The 19152-nt window shown below is 33.6% G+C and overlaps 1 protein-coding gene across 2 annotated transcripts in view; it reads right to left on the minus strand.

Moving 5' to 3' along the window:
* Positions 1 to 353: 353 nt before the first annotated feature.
* LOC106882203 (nuclear receptor coactivator 5) overlaps positions 354 to 19152 on the minus strand; it is an 80904-nt gene continuing 62105 nt past the window's right edge. Inside the window, exons 3-10 of one of the 2 annotated variants that reach the window (XM_014932809.3) lie at positions 18659 to 18766; positions 17401 to 17455; positions 16707 to 16832; positions 13253 to 13402; positions 12002 to 12118; positions 10796 to 10995; positions 9940 to 10209; positions 354 to 6214 (exon numbers count right to left, since the gene is read on the minus strand). In XM_014932809.3, coding sequence (XP_014788295.1) covers positions 5640 to 6214; positions 9940 to 10209; positions 10796 to 10995; positions 12002 to 12118; positions 13253 to 13402; positions 16707 to 16832; positions 17401 to 17455; positions 18659 to 18766 — 1601 coding nt within the window. In that variant the 3' untranslated portion in view covers positions 354 to 5639. Of the gene's footprint in view, positions 6215 to 9939; positions 10210 to 10795; positions 10996 to 12001; positions 12137 to 13252; positions 13403 to 16706; positions 16833 to 17400; positions 17456 to 18658; positions 18767 to 19152 lie in introns of both variants that reach the window. The other variant, XM_014932800.3, reaches the window with a different exon arrangement.

The raw sequence follows: 19152 nt of genomic DNA on the forward strand, positions 1-19152 counted from the left end.
GATGATGACCATGATAATATTTTTAAGAATTTCACAACCATGAAGTAGCATCACAGCAACCTAAGAAACAGTCTAAATTTTATTTAAATTCTCAATAAAAATGAGAAAATTATAAGTCAATGAGTTTATTCACTTAGTAATTTACAAAGAAACAAATTTAAAAACCATGAACAAATTATTTAGACAAACTTTTATTCAAATTAATTTGTCTAATACAGATTTGTAACATTTTATGCAAATTAGTAGCCTTGCAAGAGTAGTGAGTGTTGGTTTCGTTGACTTTTAAAACCAATCTCTCTCTAACAAGTTGACCAAATATCTGCATCACATTACACAAATAACAACAGACTCAATTAGGCTTTCAACTTTTTTTATTTTCTAAAATTGTAATTAAATGATCTGTAAATACAATATCTTCACAAGGTAAAAATCAAATATTGCAATACACATTTCAATAGCTACACCCTCTTGTAAAGTGTTTACACAAGATAGCTGGGAACTAACGGAAACTGAAGATGAGCATATTTTTTAGCCTGGCCTGACTATTTACAAGACTGATTCTTTGTCAAAATATCACAGACTAAAATTTTAGGTTAACCTTAAACTGTTTTGAGTAATCATTATTTTAAAGCTTCTTTATCAAACAATAAACGACAATAACTTAATACAGAGATTGAAATGACAAAAATGAAATAAAAATAAATTTTTCTTCATTCAGTGATGTCAGAATTATAAGACCTGAAGTCACTTTAAAACTAGCCAAATTTCTGCAGTACAACGTATGTGTATATACACACACACAATAGACAAGAACTTACATGCTTGCAGTTCTATATGCTGTGCATAAAGGATATGTACAACTGTTCATAGGATAGCTGGGAGGCCACACCAGTCATTAAAAAAGAGACACAGACTGAATGGTAATGAATCCAATGAGTTGGGATAAATAAATGAGACATTAAGTCAGAGCTCAAGAAGAACCTATACATTTTACACCAATAGCACCCATTTCAAAAAGTCTTTCTACAGATACAATGTTGCTAGCCACAGTTATTTCTGTTTCTTAGCAACAGCTCCAACTATCTTTACTATCACAATTGTACATGATATTGCTAAAGATTGAAGTAGGCAGTGAAACTATCATCTAATCTCTGTATTTAAACCAAATTAACATTGAAAAATGTGAAGTAGAAGATTCTAAGACAAAACAAAAGAAATCAGTGAAATAAAACAGAGTCATGCTTAAAACACCTAAGGGTTTGATTGAAAATACTGACAATGAAATCCATAAGTCAACACTTCAGTTTATTAGAAATGCTAAGCTGTTGGGTGAGCAATTGTTCTACTTCGCTGGAATCTCACACTTATTTCATTTAAGTCTTCAATTGGTCTCAGTTTTGTTACTGTGCTCTTAGAGTGAACTCTAAACCACTGAATATATCTCAGCTCAGTTTGCCAATGGAAAGAGTTACATAGTTGTTTCTGAAGAGCTAGACATTAGTGAGACAGTTAAGGTGAGAATTGCAGAGTAAGAAAGAACTGAGTATATTGTCAGGGCATGTTATACAGATGGAAAGACCAAAAGCATAGAGATAGGGGATACATCATACAGTAGTCTATTTCTTTTCTAGACTAGTACCAAGACATCAGTATAGTATTTATCAATAAGATTGTTTAATAATAAGCAATTTAGTTTTGTTCTTTCATAGCAATATGGCTATTTGGTACCATGGTCAGTTTATTCAACTTAGGTCTATTTCAAATGAGTCAGTATTAATTGGACAAAGCAGTGTTCTGTTTATTTACAAGTAATATCAAGAGTCTATTTACAAATAAAACCAATAGAATGAACAGATTCTATGAGCAATGTTACATATACAGTGCTTAACAGTGTATCTCCTGGTTTTGTATTAGCTCACTTGAGTGTTTATTGTTTTGACAAATTATATTAACTGACCATCATTATCAATTCATGTTAAACACACTTATAGCCAGTTATTCCAAATGTTCTGTTTGACAGCTGGATAAAACTTTATTAAATCTCTTCAAATTCTTTATTATGTAACAAACTAACTGACTGTTTAAGTTTTTGAGAGTAAATAATTCCTCACTTTTTTCTCTAAGATGTTTCTCCATGTTGTTAGTTACAGATAAGGTCATAAGCTTGAAACATATTTTTCACTCCTCACAACAAATGAACTTATTTTATGCATTCATTGTTGTCAACACAGTCCATCACAAGTTTCTTTAATTTGAATTTTACCTTATCTACGCTAATGCCAAGGTTAAATACCTTAAAGTCAAGTATTCAACTAAGAAATGAGAATATCTTCTATTTTTCACCTAAATAAATAAAGAGATCTGTAGTTTAATGTAACCGTATCTACTTTGTGTAGTATTTATAAAATGTTAGAGGGGACACTGTATCATCACACAAACTGCTATTAGTAATATGACTACTGTCTTAGTCTTAATCAGATTTTTTTTTAGAAAATATCTATTATGAAAGCAGCATATTTCTACAGATTTAAATTTTTCTAAAACAAAAATATCTAAAATGGAATAAAGTGATATTATACTTTGGTTGAAATGGCTGACATCTCACACTACTTGTTAAAAGAGAGGGCTATAAATTAATAAATGATGTTGTTGATAGGAATGTAGCATAAGAACATCCAAAGACGCAGTCATTAGCAAAATTATAATGATATTAATAATAATTTGTTTAGTGATTTAAATAACAAAGAGTTATGAGTTTAAGCCCAATGTGTGTGTATGTGTAACACAAAACCTAGTGATTTTGAGAGAAATGAAACATGGGGAAGGATCTATTAACAGTATACATAGATTATCTTGATGATTATGATGATTTGGAAAAATATACAAGAAACAGACTGTTCCTTCAGATATAGATGTTTACAATGGGCATCTTACATACAAAGTATAAAACCTGAGATTTCAGTTTGGATGTATAAAAGTGGGGTTGGAAATTGTGATGTTTATTCCTTTCTTAAAAGCAGTAGTAGCCAGACACTGAGATCAAGATGTAAATGATATATTTCAATAGCTGTTCAGATGACTCATAAGAAAATTGTGGTGAAATATTACAAGAGGTTTTATATTCTGGGTGAAAACATTGTGAATGGGAAAATGAATTTTGGAAAGAAAATGGATGGAGAAAGAGCATACCCAGTAGATGTCAAATAAGCATGTAAAATAGTCAAGCAAGTAACGAAATAGACTACCCAACTGCCATGTTCATTATATGCAATGCAGCATATTTGGAAATGGTTTCACCATTTTACATCTAGTTCTCTATGCTGGTTTGTTTGAGACCCTTTCTAATACTAAGCATCCAACTGTGAGGGAGGAGAAAAACCTGATTATTTACAATGATAATGATGAATTTTCTTAACATGGACAATTTTGTGAGAAGAATATATAAATTGATTATACCCAGTATATTTAATCTGACACTGGCAGGGTTTGAACATTAATAACATAAGTTACTACTACACTCTGGCAACTTTAAATATGATGATGATAAATTTATTGTCATTAGGCAAGAAAGACAATTGTTGTAAGGTGTTCACTGACTCAAAATAGCAAATAACAAGCAGTATTTTTAATTACTATTTGGGGGTTAAATCATCTGTTGTTGAAATTAAATATTGAATAACATTACTGTGTTGTCTTAACCAGCTCCTTTAGTAAATTCTCAAGATAATCGAATGGATACTCTACTAGCTATAATTTAAGTATCCCATTTTCTGAAGTTTAAAATTTTACCACAGTTGACTTTGTGCATTGTTAAAAGTAATCTACAGAACAAAATACCAAAGTTTCCCTCTTTGAACATTGACAAGAAAGTCTCTAATTCAGATTAAACAACCCTGAAAGGATGAAAGGCAAAGCTGAACTCGATGGTATATGAATTTGGTACGCAAAGAGATATAACTAAATATAGTATATTTAATGCATGTCTAATGCGTTATCCATTCCACTGTAAAAATAAAAATAACAAGAACTTCTAATATAGGTACAAGGACACGTATGTTTGGGGTGGGGTATAGTCAATTTAAATGACACAGTACTTAACTGGTACTTATTTTTATCAAATTCAGAAAGATGAAAGACAAAGTCAAGCCAGACGGGAATTAAACTCAGAATATAATTAAATGACACAAGGCATTGTTTCCTGCCACTCTATCAATTCTGTCAAACACAGCCTTCTATATACAACTATGAATACTTCTAATGATTATAACAATCCTTTCTGCTGGAGGTACAGGGCCTCAAATTTGGCAAGAGGGGGACTAGTTGATCACATCAACCCCATTGTTTCACTAGTACTTAATTTATCGACCCCAAACAGATGAAAGGCGAAGTTGACCTTGGTGCAATTTGAACTCAGAACATAGTGACGGGTGAAATACCGCTAAGCATTTCGTCCAGCATGCTAATGATTCTGCCAGCTCGCTGCCTTCTAATGATTATAATAATTACTGTCTAACCATGAAATGTACACTTTTAGTATTTTTATCTTAGAACAGTAGTGACTAACTGAAAGACACACAAAACAATTAAAAATACATAACAAGGGGAGTCATGATAGAATCTAATAAACTGATACCTCCAAAACTAGCTGCTTATAACAGTAATGAGATCCAATGCATTATGGTAGGCAAATGTACAGCCTCATGAAAAAAGTTCAGGTGTAAGGTTTTAAGTGAATGTTATGGTAAAATTGGGTGTCTGTTTAAAAAAATACTCTGTATGTATCTCATTCTATACTACTATCAATTATAAATTAACAACTGCTGCTCTAAAAGAGCTTGTTAAGCCAACTGAGAGCAAGCAATCTGCCTTTATCAAGGACACAATACGTTAGAGAATAAGCTGGACTATATACTTCATTATCAGGTGATAAATTGTACATATAAATTGATATACACCTTCTGTTTTCTCAAGAAAGATACAAAAGACAGATCTATCACCATTTTATAACAGATCTCATGAGATAAGGTAAACATTTGCAGTGGTGCAGAAAAAATTCAATCCATTGATTCTGCTGGCACCAATGTGTTAAATTCAAGACAATGTTATATAGTTATTTAACATTGTTCTCTGCAGTTTTTATTATAATGGATTTTATGGAATAAAACTTTGTGGTAAAATGCCTTCAGCAAGCACTATACCAGATAATATACAAGTTAAAACTGAAATAATTTACAACCAATAGTTTGCATGTGATATAAAAACAACAACGGAAACAAAACAATATTTCCCTTCATCAGTCACAATGAGAATGTCTGTCTGTTGAAAAAAAAAAAAGCAAAAAACAATTTGCTCACTGGAGGAAATTCTTCAATATACACAAATCAGGAAAGTATTTCATGAATGAGTGATCAATGCTAGTAAGATGATAGATTTGTGGAGATGATATAAGACAGTGAAGGAAAATGTCAGTTTTGAAGATCTATTTTTTTTTGAATATCTATTTTTTTCTGTCAAACATAACAAGTATATGTTATGTTTGGTTAAAATAATTCAGACTTTCAATGCAGTATTGCTTCATGTAATTCATAGTATAACAGGGAAATATGATCAAATTGAACAGAAAATAGTGTATCTCAGAATCAATAACGGTTACTGATCCCTACTGAAGATGGAGTAGGTCTGCTTGCCAAATTTTGGTTCATGCCCGTGTTAGGCATTTGTGAAGCCCGCTGTGGACCCCATTGTGGGATGTGTCGGTCCATAGAACTAGGTCCAGAATTATTGGTTGGAAAACGGGGATGATTTTTCACTCCATCAAATGGTAAATTATCACTTCTTTGAGGTAAAGATAGCCCTTTTGCTACAGCAGTAATATTTTCAAGGATATTAGGCCCACTCTGCATCAAATTGTCAAGAGCCCTTTTAACAGTAGGGTTTTCAAAGTTGATAAAAGCTTTCATGTTTGAAGGATTTCCAAAAAAATCAGGGGGAACATCTTCCATATTGCTCATTGCAGCATCAGATTTGGTACGAAGAAGAGGATTGAGCAGTGATGATGACTGTCCATCAGCAGAGTTATCTCCAGCGGTATTAGAAGTAATCATACTTAATATTTTAGATTGAAAATCTGTATCTTTCTGCTGGTTGGGATGCTGTAACAGCATTTTGCTATCAATTCTTCGCTTATCCTCTTCGGCTCTAAAGCCACCTGAACCTGAAGGACAAAAAGATAAACTGAACCACTATTTTACTAATATTGTTATCAATATACAGTATATGTCCATAATAACATTTGACAAAGATAAGGGAAATAATTGTTGTTCACTGATACCAACATATAGTTTGTACCTTCATCTTCCCAGCAATGTTTTCTTTTGGAATATATTTTAGATATGATCTTTTTATTCTCTATGGATATTTGATAACAACAAACATACACAGAGAAATAAAAGGAATATTTCTGACAAAGAAGAATGCAACAGTGAAGTAAAGAAATCATGAATTTAGTTGTAGCCTGATTGTAAGATAGAGAACTAGATGCACTAGAAAAGAAACAAAAATAATAATGAAGTCCCAGTTTCTTCTAAATATACTGCCTCTAAGTGTTTTCTACCAACATCGCTTTCGCCAAATTGCAGCTTTTTCTTTCTCTGCGGTCATCTATACAGTAATATCAGTAAAAATTGTAGTTAATATAAAATTCATAAAAAGGAGATAATAATGTTGTTAACGTTCCACTTACATTGAGACAAGGAAAAACATGAGTACGGCATTCTGAGGTGGAAGGGCTTGGTGTCTCTCAACACCCATGTTGGACACAATACAGGAAATAAGAGGAGGCAGAGAAAACACTGAGACAGAATGCAGCACATCTGTTGACCAAAAGCTTGAGTGGTCAGTGAGTGACTTTACACCAACCAGTTGAGTAGCTTTCCCTGTATGGGAAACAGCAACATTGTCCCTGATGTTAGAGCAATACTCCATTGTGGGCCTCACCTAAGCTTTGCAGAATGCCAGTAATTTTTGGGAACTGAAGTATTTTTTGGCCCCCAAAAGAATCAGTCCTTGAGATGCAGTTCCAGTTATGTTAACAACATGATTTTGCCATAGGAGATTCTTGGTGATACTGAAGTCTAAAATTTGGAGTGATCACGAGGGTTCTAGTTTCTCTTTAGGGTGAGATGCAATAATGTTTTCTTGATCTAAAAAGTAGTTTTGTTATTTTTTGCTATTGAAAGAGACAAGATCATATATCCCCACTGGAGGATACAGTCCAGGTCATTGTTCATGGAGTCAGTGCAGATTTGATGTATGGTGTCTAAGGTGCATGAAGATGATATTTGGTTAGGGAAGAATGACATGTAGTACCTTCTGCAAAGAGTGGACATTATTGGACATGACAGAAAGAGCTCTTTCGACACACCATGATAGTACAATCTAATGAGATTCACAAGCCAAACACTGTTGATTTCTTTACTTCACCATTGCTAATGCTGAGGATAACAACACTGCATTCACCAAATTTCTCTAGGATGAGACTCCATTAGTGAGTGATATAGGAGAGGTCTCCAGTAGTTGGATCAAGTTATATGCAAGCTGGAATTGAGAACACTATTGTATATGGTTGTCTCCATTACATATGTGATAATGAAAGTGAATGTGATAGGGTCAGAGTGGTGCTCTTCTTGAGAATGGGATGCATGCAAACTGTAGTGTGTTTCTAAAGATCTAGTTATACCTCTGTTACGAGGGAGAGTATGCAGAGTTAGGTTTGCTCCTATAAGGAGCAAACTTTCAGGTGCATTGTTTGATAGAAATGGAAAAGACATTGTCAGGGTAGATGGCCTTATTAGTTTGAAGTGACAGGAAGTATCTTTTTGAAGCTTGGAGATGGATGCAAAGCAGGTAGTTAAAGCAAAATCATTCTTGCAAATACTGCTCATAGAACTACCATGATTGAAAAGTAGAATTAAAAAAAGATTTTGTAAAATTGGTGGATATCATTAAGGCATGAGACTAGAAGGATTGGTTATACTTTGAGTGGTGGGAGAGCTCAAGAGTGGTGTGATGCATGGATGTATCCTTGATGATTCAGAGAGTGGTCTTGCAAGAGTTATTGTGCTAAGTAAATGCCATTTAGTTTTTTACTGAAGGATGAGTTTCTCTAGTCATTACTACACTGTTGTGTTTCTTGAACAGTTGCAATGCTGCTATGAGTGAACTAATCAGAGGACGCAGGGTGTCAGTTTTTGTTGTGGAGGGACATTCCTAAGAGAATAGTTTCAGTCACACACCAGTTTCTGATGCGGCAGGAGTGAAGCACATGTGTTGTTAGGGATAGTTAGAATAAATACAGAGGGGAGGGTTATGATATGGTAGAGGATAAATTTGGAAGCAAGAAAGAAGTTAAGGCTATCTGGAGTGTCTGTGTGTTGGTCAGGGAGCATGACGTAAAGGATGGAATAACTTGATGTAGAAAACTGAGGATTACAAAAGAATCCATTTCTCCACTAGTAGCATTGATGTGGCATATGTGAGAACCAAGAAGAATTGTAGTATTGAAATTACTGAAGATGATGACTTTGGAGAGGTAGTGAAGTGAAATGATGTGGCATAAAATGCAGGAGTAGACGTATTAGGAGTAGTGAAGGAAAGAAAGTTTAAGCCAGAGTAACTGGAAGTTGTCATCGCTGATATTTAAGTGAGAAAGATGAGTGACAGTGGAGTGGAAGTGGAGTCAACGTGTATGCAGATACGATCTTTTGGTGTGAAGTTTAAACAAAAAGTGTAGCTTGCACAGCTGAGATGTTGTCTGTAGGTAAGGGTTGAGAAATTTGTGCCTTGGCAAGAGGCAGCATGTTTTTCAGAAGTGATGAGAGGATCTGGGTTGGAACAAAGTCCATGAATGCTGTTCAGCAGATTTAGTTCTGGGAAAGTGTAAAAGACAATGCTGTGTTGATAAGTCATGAGAACCTCCAGCTGGAAATCTGGTTTGAATGCAAGCAACAGAAAAAATCCCACTAAACACATTTGTGGGCCAGGTAGTGTTAAACAGAGTGGCGTGACATGTTTTAACATGCCTATCACCCAGAAAAAAAGATGGATGCCCTATGCTATTTATAACAAGACTAAGAAGAATGGTGGCCAAAACAAGAGGCAAGCAAGATGTCTGTAGCCCCAATGTTTTTTTACAACAGTATTCATTTATTCATTCAGATGGCAGTTTGTAGATTGTGTTTTAAGGGCAGCACTAGCAGAAAGAGAGAGGTGAGAGAGAGAGAGAGAGAGAGAGAGAGAAAGAGAAAGAAAGGAACAGGCAGAGACAAAGAGAGAAATAGATCTTGTTAGCTGCCAGTAGTTGATACCACTTGTAAATAAGATCACAACTCTTCTAGATCCATTAGATACTCAAAGGAGAAAAAAAAAATTAAGGATGCTGTTGTCTCATTTCTGCAGAGCTTATGAGCTTATTTACATTCATTTCCCCATTAATCTGGTATCTGTAAATAATAGAATGACACTGTTATCTGTAAAGATTTGGTTGGAAGTATATTTCATTTATTTTCTTTTTGTCTTTGGATTTAATCCTTGTCTGTATATCCTGGTGAAATAGTCAAGATATTTTGCTAAGGTGTGGTTGTTCTGTTTCTATCTCAGAAAATATACTGGTTGAGTTGGATCAAGTATGAGACCTATGTGACAGGGCGGTACTGACAATGAAATGAACAGTTAAAATTCCCCACAGATAGTAATTAGCGGAGTTTATGTAACGACCTCTCACACTCATTTTTGATGTGAGAATTCTAAGAAGGGAGTGGAGAAAGGAGGAAGAACAATATAAGATAGAAAAAGAATCAAAAGTATTTTTTAAAAATGCTTTGCATAATCTGGTGTGCCAAAAGATTATATTCCACAGAAAAAGAAAAAAACAGAACTGACCTTCTGTGGCAGCAGATTGCATGTTCATCTCCATCATTTTCTTCTTTCGATTAGAGACATACAGCAATACTTTATCCAATTCTTCAATTGAGAGATGGCGGCTATCAGCTAATAGATCTAACAAATATCTGATCTCAAATGAAGGTGGATCAAATACTTGAGTTGGTGCAGGTTTTGAAGAATTGTTTTCCTCTTTCATTTGTTGGAGATAACGTTCAAAGTTGCGTGCCACAAGATTCATAGCATCAGCTAATGGCATATTTCTATGCTCTATTGAAAAATAAGAAAATTTTATGAGTTAGAAACGGTCTTCATTTAAGCTTACAAATATTAGCTACAATAATTAACATTAGTGTAAAATATGAAATGTCACAGGCACAAAGAATTGTTCCTGTTTTAATTACAATAGAAATGGAAAATATTAGCATAAAGGGCTAAAACTGAATTTTCTCACAGCAGAAAGAACGATTTATGTGAAAATTAAATATGCAATCTTTATCTGGACAAGGTGACTTATCAATACCAGTAAAATACTATATATATATATATATATATATATATTTATATAAGGGGCATTTCTATTCCCAAGAATATAATTATACGCTTATATATACATATATATATATATATATATATATATATATATATTAATATTTACACTCTATTGAATTTTAGCCCTCTCCATCCATCATAAAAATATCCTATCAAAAGCACACAGCTTAAAATTGGAAGTAAGACTATATTTATTGTTCCATCTAACATGAGTTGAATAGTTTTGTAAATTTAAATGACTCACCGGAACAAAGAAATGTGAAGTCACTACGCAAAATACGAACGGTTTTTAAAACTAACTTACCTTGAGGAGTACCTGGAAATATATGCAAGGTTAATGAATTATAAACTTCGTTTTGTGGACATATGATAATGACATATAACACTCCTTGTCGAGCTTTTTCTTCCACAAAATTCATTTGAGGAGAATCATCAGGAATTACACAGATCTCAGCACTCATGTTGAAATTTTCCAATCTTCTTTTTAAATGATCAGCATAGTCTCTACAACAGAAATGCAATGGTTTAAGTTAAGGAAATTTTTATGAGGTTCCTAACTAGCTATATATTATTACTCCAATTATATTATCAATATAGTTATCAACAGAATTATCTAAAACTTAATATGAAATAACTGAATATAATAATATCCAGCATCTCAATTTTTACTTTTCTGAATATAATGTAATTCTTGGTTTTACTGACAGACACAATATAACCTAGTGGTTAAGAAGTTCACTTCACAATCACAAGGTCTCAGGTTCAATCCTACTGCATGGCATAATGGGAAAGCTTCTTTTCCCACAGCATTGGGTTGACGAAAGCCTTCTTAGTGGAATTGCACTGAAGCCTGTCATATGTATATACCCGAGGTCTGTCCTGAGACCCTGAACTCATAAGGATAGAGCTTAACCTGGTTCCCATTGCATATAAATCAGTGAGATTACAACATTCTTCCTGCCTGAATGGCATGCTGATCTATCACAACAGGATTAACTTCCCAGCTATTGTTGGAACTCCTTTTACAGCTGAGTGGATTGGAGCAATGTGAAATGGGAGTGTTTTGCTCAAGAACACAATGTACTACCCAGCGTGGGAACTGAAACCACGAGGTCACGTGCCTTTACCATGTAGACAGCATCTGTAGTTTAAAGACCCAGCCTTTCACATTAATCCCATCTAAGAACAGCCAACTCAACTAATTCAAAAGAAACATTCAAACAATGCAGTTGAATGCTGAAGTTAACTCCTCCTACTTCCTAAACTTTCCATTAGCAGTTTGCATCACAGAGGACAAACTGAAAGTTTAAGATATTTCTTTAATATTTACATTGGTAAAACTTTAAGATCTGGGTTTAGTAATTCTATTTACCTCACACATAATGAACATACAGTAGACTCTACGCACTTGTAAAACAAAAAATCCACACAGATAAGCAGGTATGTATGTACTCATGAACATACACACATATACAGGTGATTAAGCAAAAATTCAAGTGCAAAAATTTACCTCAGCTGTGGACTTGTAATCAATAAAGAGGCATCAAATGCTGGTCTTTGTGGTGGAGCATTATTGGAATAAGGAGGATTGTCATTGAAAGGAGGACGGGTCCAGTTATTAGCTTCCCTGTCAAAAGAATCAGGTCTGTAAAAAAACAATTAACACAAAAACAAATTTTTAACCAATAGATCCACAAGGAAAATTTATAGTGATATCCTCCTGTATTTCATGACCAAAGATGGTCAATAATTCACCTCATTTTAAAGTAAAAATCTTGTGAAGATCTATAGTACATAAATGATGAGCAGATTTACTTAATCCAGCTTTGTTACCACACTAGCTTAAAATAATCATTGTTTAAATGGATGTGGTATTTACATGAAAATAATTAGCAATCAGCAGTAAAATGTCTTAAATATTAGCATAAGGATGGGGAGTTTGAAAGTTACAATGATCTTCTCTTAAGAAGAAAAAAAAAAAAAAAAAAAAATCTATGGCTTTTCGAAAGCATTTTTGAAAATATTCTATAGTAATAAAGGCTTATAATATCTTTTTCTACTTTAGGCACAAAGCCTGAAATTTTGGGGGAGGGGGCCTAGTCAATTAGATCGACCCCAGTACGCAACTGGTACTTAATTTATCGACCCTGAAAGGATGAAAGGCAAAGTCGACCTCGACAGAAATTGAACTCAGAATGTGAAGATAGATGAAATACCGCTAAGCATTTCGTCCTGCATGCTAACGTTTCTGCCAGCTTGTCGCCTTCAGAGACTTATAATATCACAAGATCATCATCATCGTTTAACGTCCGCTTTCCATGCTAGCATGGGTTGGACGATTTGACTGAGGACTGGTGAACCAGATGGCTACACCAGGTTCCAATCTGATTTGGGAGAGTTTCTACAGTTGGATGCCCTTCCTAAAGCCAACCACTCCGAGAGTTTAGTGGGTGCTTATTGATTTTATTACCAAAGCAGAATGAAATATGATAAAATTGTATTTACATTTGAAGCAAAGTTAAAATTAACTACCTTTGTTTCAATTAAATTTTATAACAAGGAATTTAGTAAAATTACAGTCATTATTAAAGTGCTGTTTGGAACATCACATGAAATTTTAATGAAAGGTTTTAATTTCATCACCTTTAAACAGGAAATGTATATCACAGAACTAAGGACAGTCTCGAGTGGGTTAATATCAAATGGTTAAATGTTGATATTTAGATCAAAACTAAACATTTATAAAAAAACAATGTCTAACCTCGAACGATTATCTCGAAATTCATCATAATATTGATTTCCCATTGGTCCTTGTTGTGGTGGCTGTTGTTGCTGCTGTGCTGGTGGTTGTTGTAAACGCTGGTTAATGTTTGGTGGGCCATTCCATTTATTAGAATTATCAAAGAACTCCCTGCAATAAAGTAAATGAAATATCCCTTATTTCAAAAAGTGAATTAAATTAGAAAATAAACTTAAAACTCATTAAAAAAGACTGGGAAATAAATCAGGTAGAAAAACCTTCTTGAGCAAACCAACTTAAACTTTTTGTTACAATATTCTACCGAAATACATTGCCTTTGTTTCCATTAATTTTGAAAATAACAACGAAATTAGTAAAATAAGTGTCATTATTAAGCTGGTTTCTGGAACTTGAACTGATGGAAGATTTTAATTTAGATCACTTTAAAACAAGAAATTTGTATTCTAGAACCAGGGGCTGTCTCAGGCAGGCTTGTATCAAAAGGGTTAAATCAAAATATTGCAACATGTTGTTATTGCATTAGTGATAACATGCTTTCAATAAATAAACAGTTGCTCTCATCTTTACAGAGTAAATTTGTATTCCTGGCATATTTTGGTTACAATATTCTACTGTTTAAAACAAGTTACCTAACCTGCAGATCTAGTAATCCAGAATTTGAATAATTTTTTTCAAATGCATTAAATAAAAAAAGGGGGGGAAATGTAATAAACCTAATACAGAGTGGACTTTGAACGAAGTGTTGCAATTTTTGATAGTGTAAATAAGTCAGTCAGCAGAAGTGAAAGGAAATGAAAGCTTAAAATATCTCTCTTCCTAAATTTTATGAAAGAATTAGGTCTGATCAGTCATGCTTATGGCTCAAAACCATTGACTGTTTATTCCAATTCAAGTGTTGGAAATATGGGGGAACTAACAACTATGTAAAACGAAATAACAAAACAACAAGAAGATAAAATAAACAAAATTCAAGCATTTTTGCCATGAGTATCATAGATATTTAGGAAGTAATGTAAATAATTTTAAGCCAATTTAATATATTCTATATAAGTTACAGCTGTTTTTAGTTAGAAACACAATAATGAAATAATGGTTGTGCCGTGAGCCCTCTCTCCATCTATCATAGCAACAGAAATAATTCTACTTCAACTTGTTCCAGTAATAGTTGTACCTTGTATGGACATCTATATCATTTTTATCAAATCCTTCTATAGACAATCATAGAGTGATACTCATGGAAATAGAGCTTTTATGGTCACCTGAAATTCCACTCTATTCACTTAACCTCCTACTGGACAACCCTTATAGCTCAATTGATCTTTCTAGAATGCAAGACTCACTATGGTATGATTAGAATCTACAATGAAGTCTGACTGCTATAAGTTAACAGAGCTAACTTATACTAAAAGTTGGTACTGAGAGTAAACAAATGATAAAAGTAATTTTTTAGTCAACATGTAGAAATGAGTTGGCCAAATTGAGGTAGAATTTAGATGTTAGATTGATTTTGGGAAACTTATTTCTGGTTGCATATTAGTGTATCGATGTTCATTAAGAGAAACAATGAAGAGATTGTTTTAGTGTAAGGAATATTTACTTTGGCTGAGTGCTGCAGTTCCTGTTGAATAACACTGACAGTAATTTCTACACCAATCATCTGAAGGTCACTAGAAACCCAAGGAAACCATAAACTGAGATTCAAAAGCTTTGTTTTTCACTAAAATTTGAAGGGAGGAGCAACAGTTTGTGTTATGTTGTAAAGAAAGGAAATATGAGGTAGTATCAAGAAGTACCTGGACTAGTTATGCTTAATAAAAAATAACTTATTTACCTAAGTTTTAACATCATCTTCTTTGAAATAGTCATCTTGTGCAGCAATACACTGGTCCCTATGTTCCTACCACTTTTGGAATCCAGCCAGGAAGTTGTTTTCCACAACTACACTGATTTGCTCTGGATCTCAACAAGTGTCAAAATGGTGACCACTGAGCTGCCTTTTCATCTTGGAGAAGAGATAGAAGTCTGTAGGTGCTAAATTTGGTGAATAGAGCAGGTATAGAACTAATACCATGTTGTTTAGGGTGCATTGTCGTGAAGAATCCAATCCTTTGAGCTCCACAGATCTGGTCGCTTTCGCAGAATGTCCTCCCTTAGACACTTCAAAATGTTGCAGTAGAACTCCCAATTGACAGTCTGGCCCTAGGGGATGAATTCTCAATGCACAATAATGTGGATGTCAAAAAAAATGATAAGCATGCTGTGGCTGTGTCGTACCTTCTTCAGTCATGAAGATGAAATGCTCTTCCTTTGTGACAACTGCTGCTTTATCTCAAGGTCATCAGTGGCATGCAGATGGAAATTTTGACAAACTTTGATGCGATGTTCTTTCTGCTCAGTGGTCAGAAGGTGGGGGACAATTTTGGCAGACATGCTGCATGTTCAATTCGAATGTTAGGATTGCTTGCACGAAACTATACAACATACCAACAACACCAGCAATGTCATTGATTGTCCTTTGATGAATCTTATGCACAAATTGATGAATTTTCTCCACGTTTCCGGAGGTGATGCTCATGGCAGATCTTCCAGATCACTCTTCTACTTTTGAAGCACCCATACCACATGAAACATTGCATACAACCCATTGCCTTGTCATCGTAAGTTTGCCAAAGCATGCTCAATGTCCCTGTAGCAGACTTCCCAAGTTTAATGTAAAATTTCAAATTAGTACTTTGTGCCAACTTTCTGTCCATGACAAAATCACAGACTACAGCATACATGTGATCACAAAAATACAAATTTCACAATTTGCAAAGTAAATACAGCAACGCCACTCGGCACACTGCTTCATGAAGGTCACTGCTAGCTCTCACTGCGCACACAACCATGTGCTGCCATCTGTTGGGGCACTACAGAACTAGTTCAGGAACTTTTTGATACCACCTCCTATCAAATGTTTCATAAAGAGATCTTCATCCAACAATAAAAGAAAATATTCTACAAAATAAGTAAAGTAGGATAGGGTCAAGGAAAGAGAAAAGAACTTGACCAGCTACAAACCTGAAATAGAATCCATTGACTTAATTTAGAAGACAAAGAAAACAGTAAAAGGAATCCAAAATCTTAGTGGCCACATCAGGCCTGACTGACAAAATAAGCTCTATCACTACTATTTCATTGTTTCAAGATATCTAATTGTACAAAATTACATAATAATAATGTAATAAATACACACACTATTGTATTATATATAATGGATGAAAAGATTGAGCATCAGAGAATCACCTTCTATGAACTTCAAAAACATAGATGGTGCTAGTTTAACTTACAAATCTATCAATACTATATCTCTGGCTAAACATTGACAGTTCGAACATGACATACACAGAGAAAGACACATGAGAATGGAAAGAACTTCAAAAGAATAAATATAAAAAAATACAAAACAAATTACCTGTTCTCCATTTCAGCTCCATTCTTGCCTAAAGGTCCAGCTCTGTTGAATGGTTCGCGAAGAGGAGATCGATCCCGATTAGGCATGCCTGGATTTCCCCAAGGCTCTTTATCTCGCATATTAAACCTTTAAAAATATTAAAAATGAAAGAAATTAAAACATAGAAGTAAAAAGCAAATAAAGAAAGAAGGCAATTTAGAAATTCCTCAAATTACTTGTATCAGATATGGTTACCAACCAATAGGCAGCCCTGTTAGAGAAGAAATAGCCAAATATGGGTGTGTGGTTAAGAGTTTGATACCATGGCAGAGTACCTTGATCAAATGCTTTCTATGAGAGAGAGAGAAAGATTAACATACTCCTTTGTGATTTTTGTTCTACACTGTGTTACACATACTCTCTTGTCCTTGCATTCAGAAATGAAATAGTGATTGGTTTATTGGAAATCTATACAGCCAACTCAAGTGTTCCTCAGTTGTGAAAAAAAAAGTGCTCACTGAACAAATTCCTTTGTGATATTTGTTTCACACTAGAAGCTGGTTCATTGGAAACCTACAGTCAACATAATCATTCACCAATTGTGATATAAATTAAAAGTAGGATCAGAAAATAACTGAATTTTATCTACATAACATTCATAATTTGGTATTACTTTAAAACCAAAATCAAAGTAGAATTAAAACCAGAAACCTACCTTTCATTTCTACCACTTGAATCAGAAGATTGACTTTCAACAGCCAGATTTACATCTGAGAAATTAAACAATAAAATACATTAACTCATAAAACCCATTACAGTGTTAATTTAAATAAACTACAATCAAGTTTTCTTAACATATGTTGGTTTGGTTAGTGATCCTGTTAGAAATCTTACAATCAGAGCTGGCAATTGTGTTAATTTCTAATTTAGTTTATTGTTAAATGTAGTGGATAGGACAACCAATGTTGTCAACTGCTGCTATGGTAAAGAAAAACATTAAAAAAGGATCTTGAGCAAATGGATCAAAATATTATGGTGGTAGAATGCAAGAAGATTTCCTTTAAAACCAAGCAAGGAGACAGCCACTTGAGATGAATGGGTAACAAAAGCTGTTCAAGCTATGTCTAAGTATTACAATTAAGGTCTTCTGTGCTAGTATGACAAAATAAAATCAATGGAAGAAAAAAGAAAAAAACACCTAAATGTAAATTAGCTATCATAAAAAAAATCATTCTTGTTATTTTATCACTTAGTAACATCCAGTATAAATTGGATAGGTTTTGCAATATAATATATTTATATATGTCATCTTATGTATGAATCCTAATGTTTTCTATTTAGAATCAAGTGAATTGGTTATATGCTTTTCTCTTTTGTAGAAGAATTTGGAAAAGAATTCATTTTAAGTTCTTCCTATTATTGTAAATTTTATCATTATATGTCATCTTATAGAAAAATTATCAAAAATAAATGTATTTTCTGGATTTAGCTTCCAATTATTTCTTCCTACAATGGATTAGATTACAAATGGTATTTAATAATGGGGATAATTACGATGAATTACACTTATGAAATATTATCCAAATTTGACTGTTTACCAATTTGTAAGTGATATGAAACCATTCTGAGTAGAGCCAAACTCTGTTCAGTTGAGTAACACTGATGCAAGTATGGTCATATAATAAGGATTTTACTTCCTTTGAGATTTTCAAATGACTGTTAGTAATGCACTTCATATCCTGGAATTATTATCTACTAAGCATTTTTTCCCCTTGACTATTAGTGACTTGTATTGAGTAAACACTCAAGTTTCTAGAAATGACAGGAACAGTAAACAAAAAAATGAAATAAAATGATAATTATTTTGAAAATGCTGACATAGTTTTTAAGAGAAAGATCAGTGACATGGTTTCTGACTGCTTAGCCTAACAGTAGTGTTTTGTAAAGAAATATATAGAAACATTCATTCTTACTTATTATCTGTCCTTTTATCATACAGAACATCTCCGCAGATATTGCTGCCTTTGCATCCTCTTCTTTCTCAAACTGAATGAAGGCACAGTTATGATAACTTTCAATTGCTGCAATAAAAGTTAAAGATAAAATTTGTATTGAAAATCATATTAAGCAAACAAAAACATCATTTCACGACTGCTCAAATTTAAACCTTGTTAAAATACATGTCTATCTGAAATGTAGTTTCCAGACGACATCCACTAATGCTGGTATCAGGAAACAGAACTCTGGCAGTAATGTCATGGTATTTTGTAGTACAACCAATTTTATCACAAAACGATTAGATTTATAAATATTATCCTACATATTTCTCCGAACATTGTTTTAAAGTGTTGTTTGTTTTAAGGGACAACTACTGTACACTATTGACAAGTTGTGTGAGTGAATGAAACTACAGGGTTAAATTTGGTCAATTTTTGAATATCTCAGTTATTTAACTCCAGGTTGTGCA

Source organism: Octopus bimaculoides, chromosome 1 (genome assembly GCF_046866305.1).
Source record: "Octopus bimaculoides isolate indiv1 chromosome 1, ASM4686630v1, whole genome shotgun sequence".
Taxonomy (NCBI): Eukaryota; Metazoa; Mollusca; class Cephalopoda; order Octopoda; family Octopodidae; genus Octopus; species Octopus bimaculoides.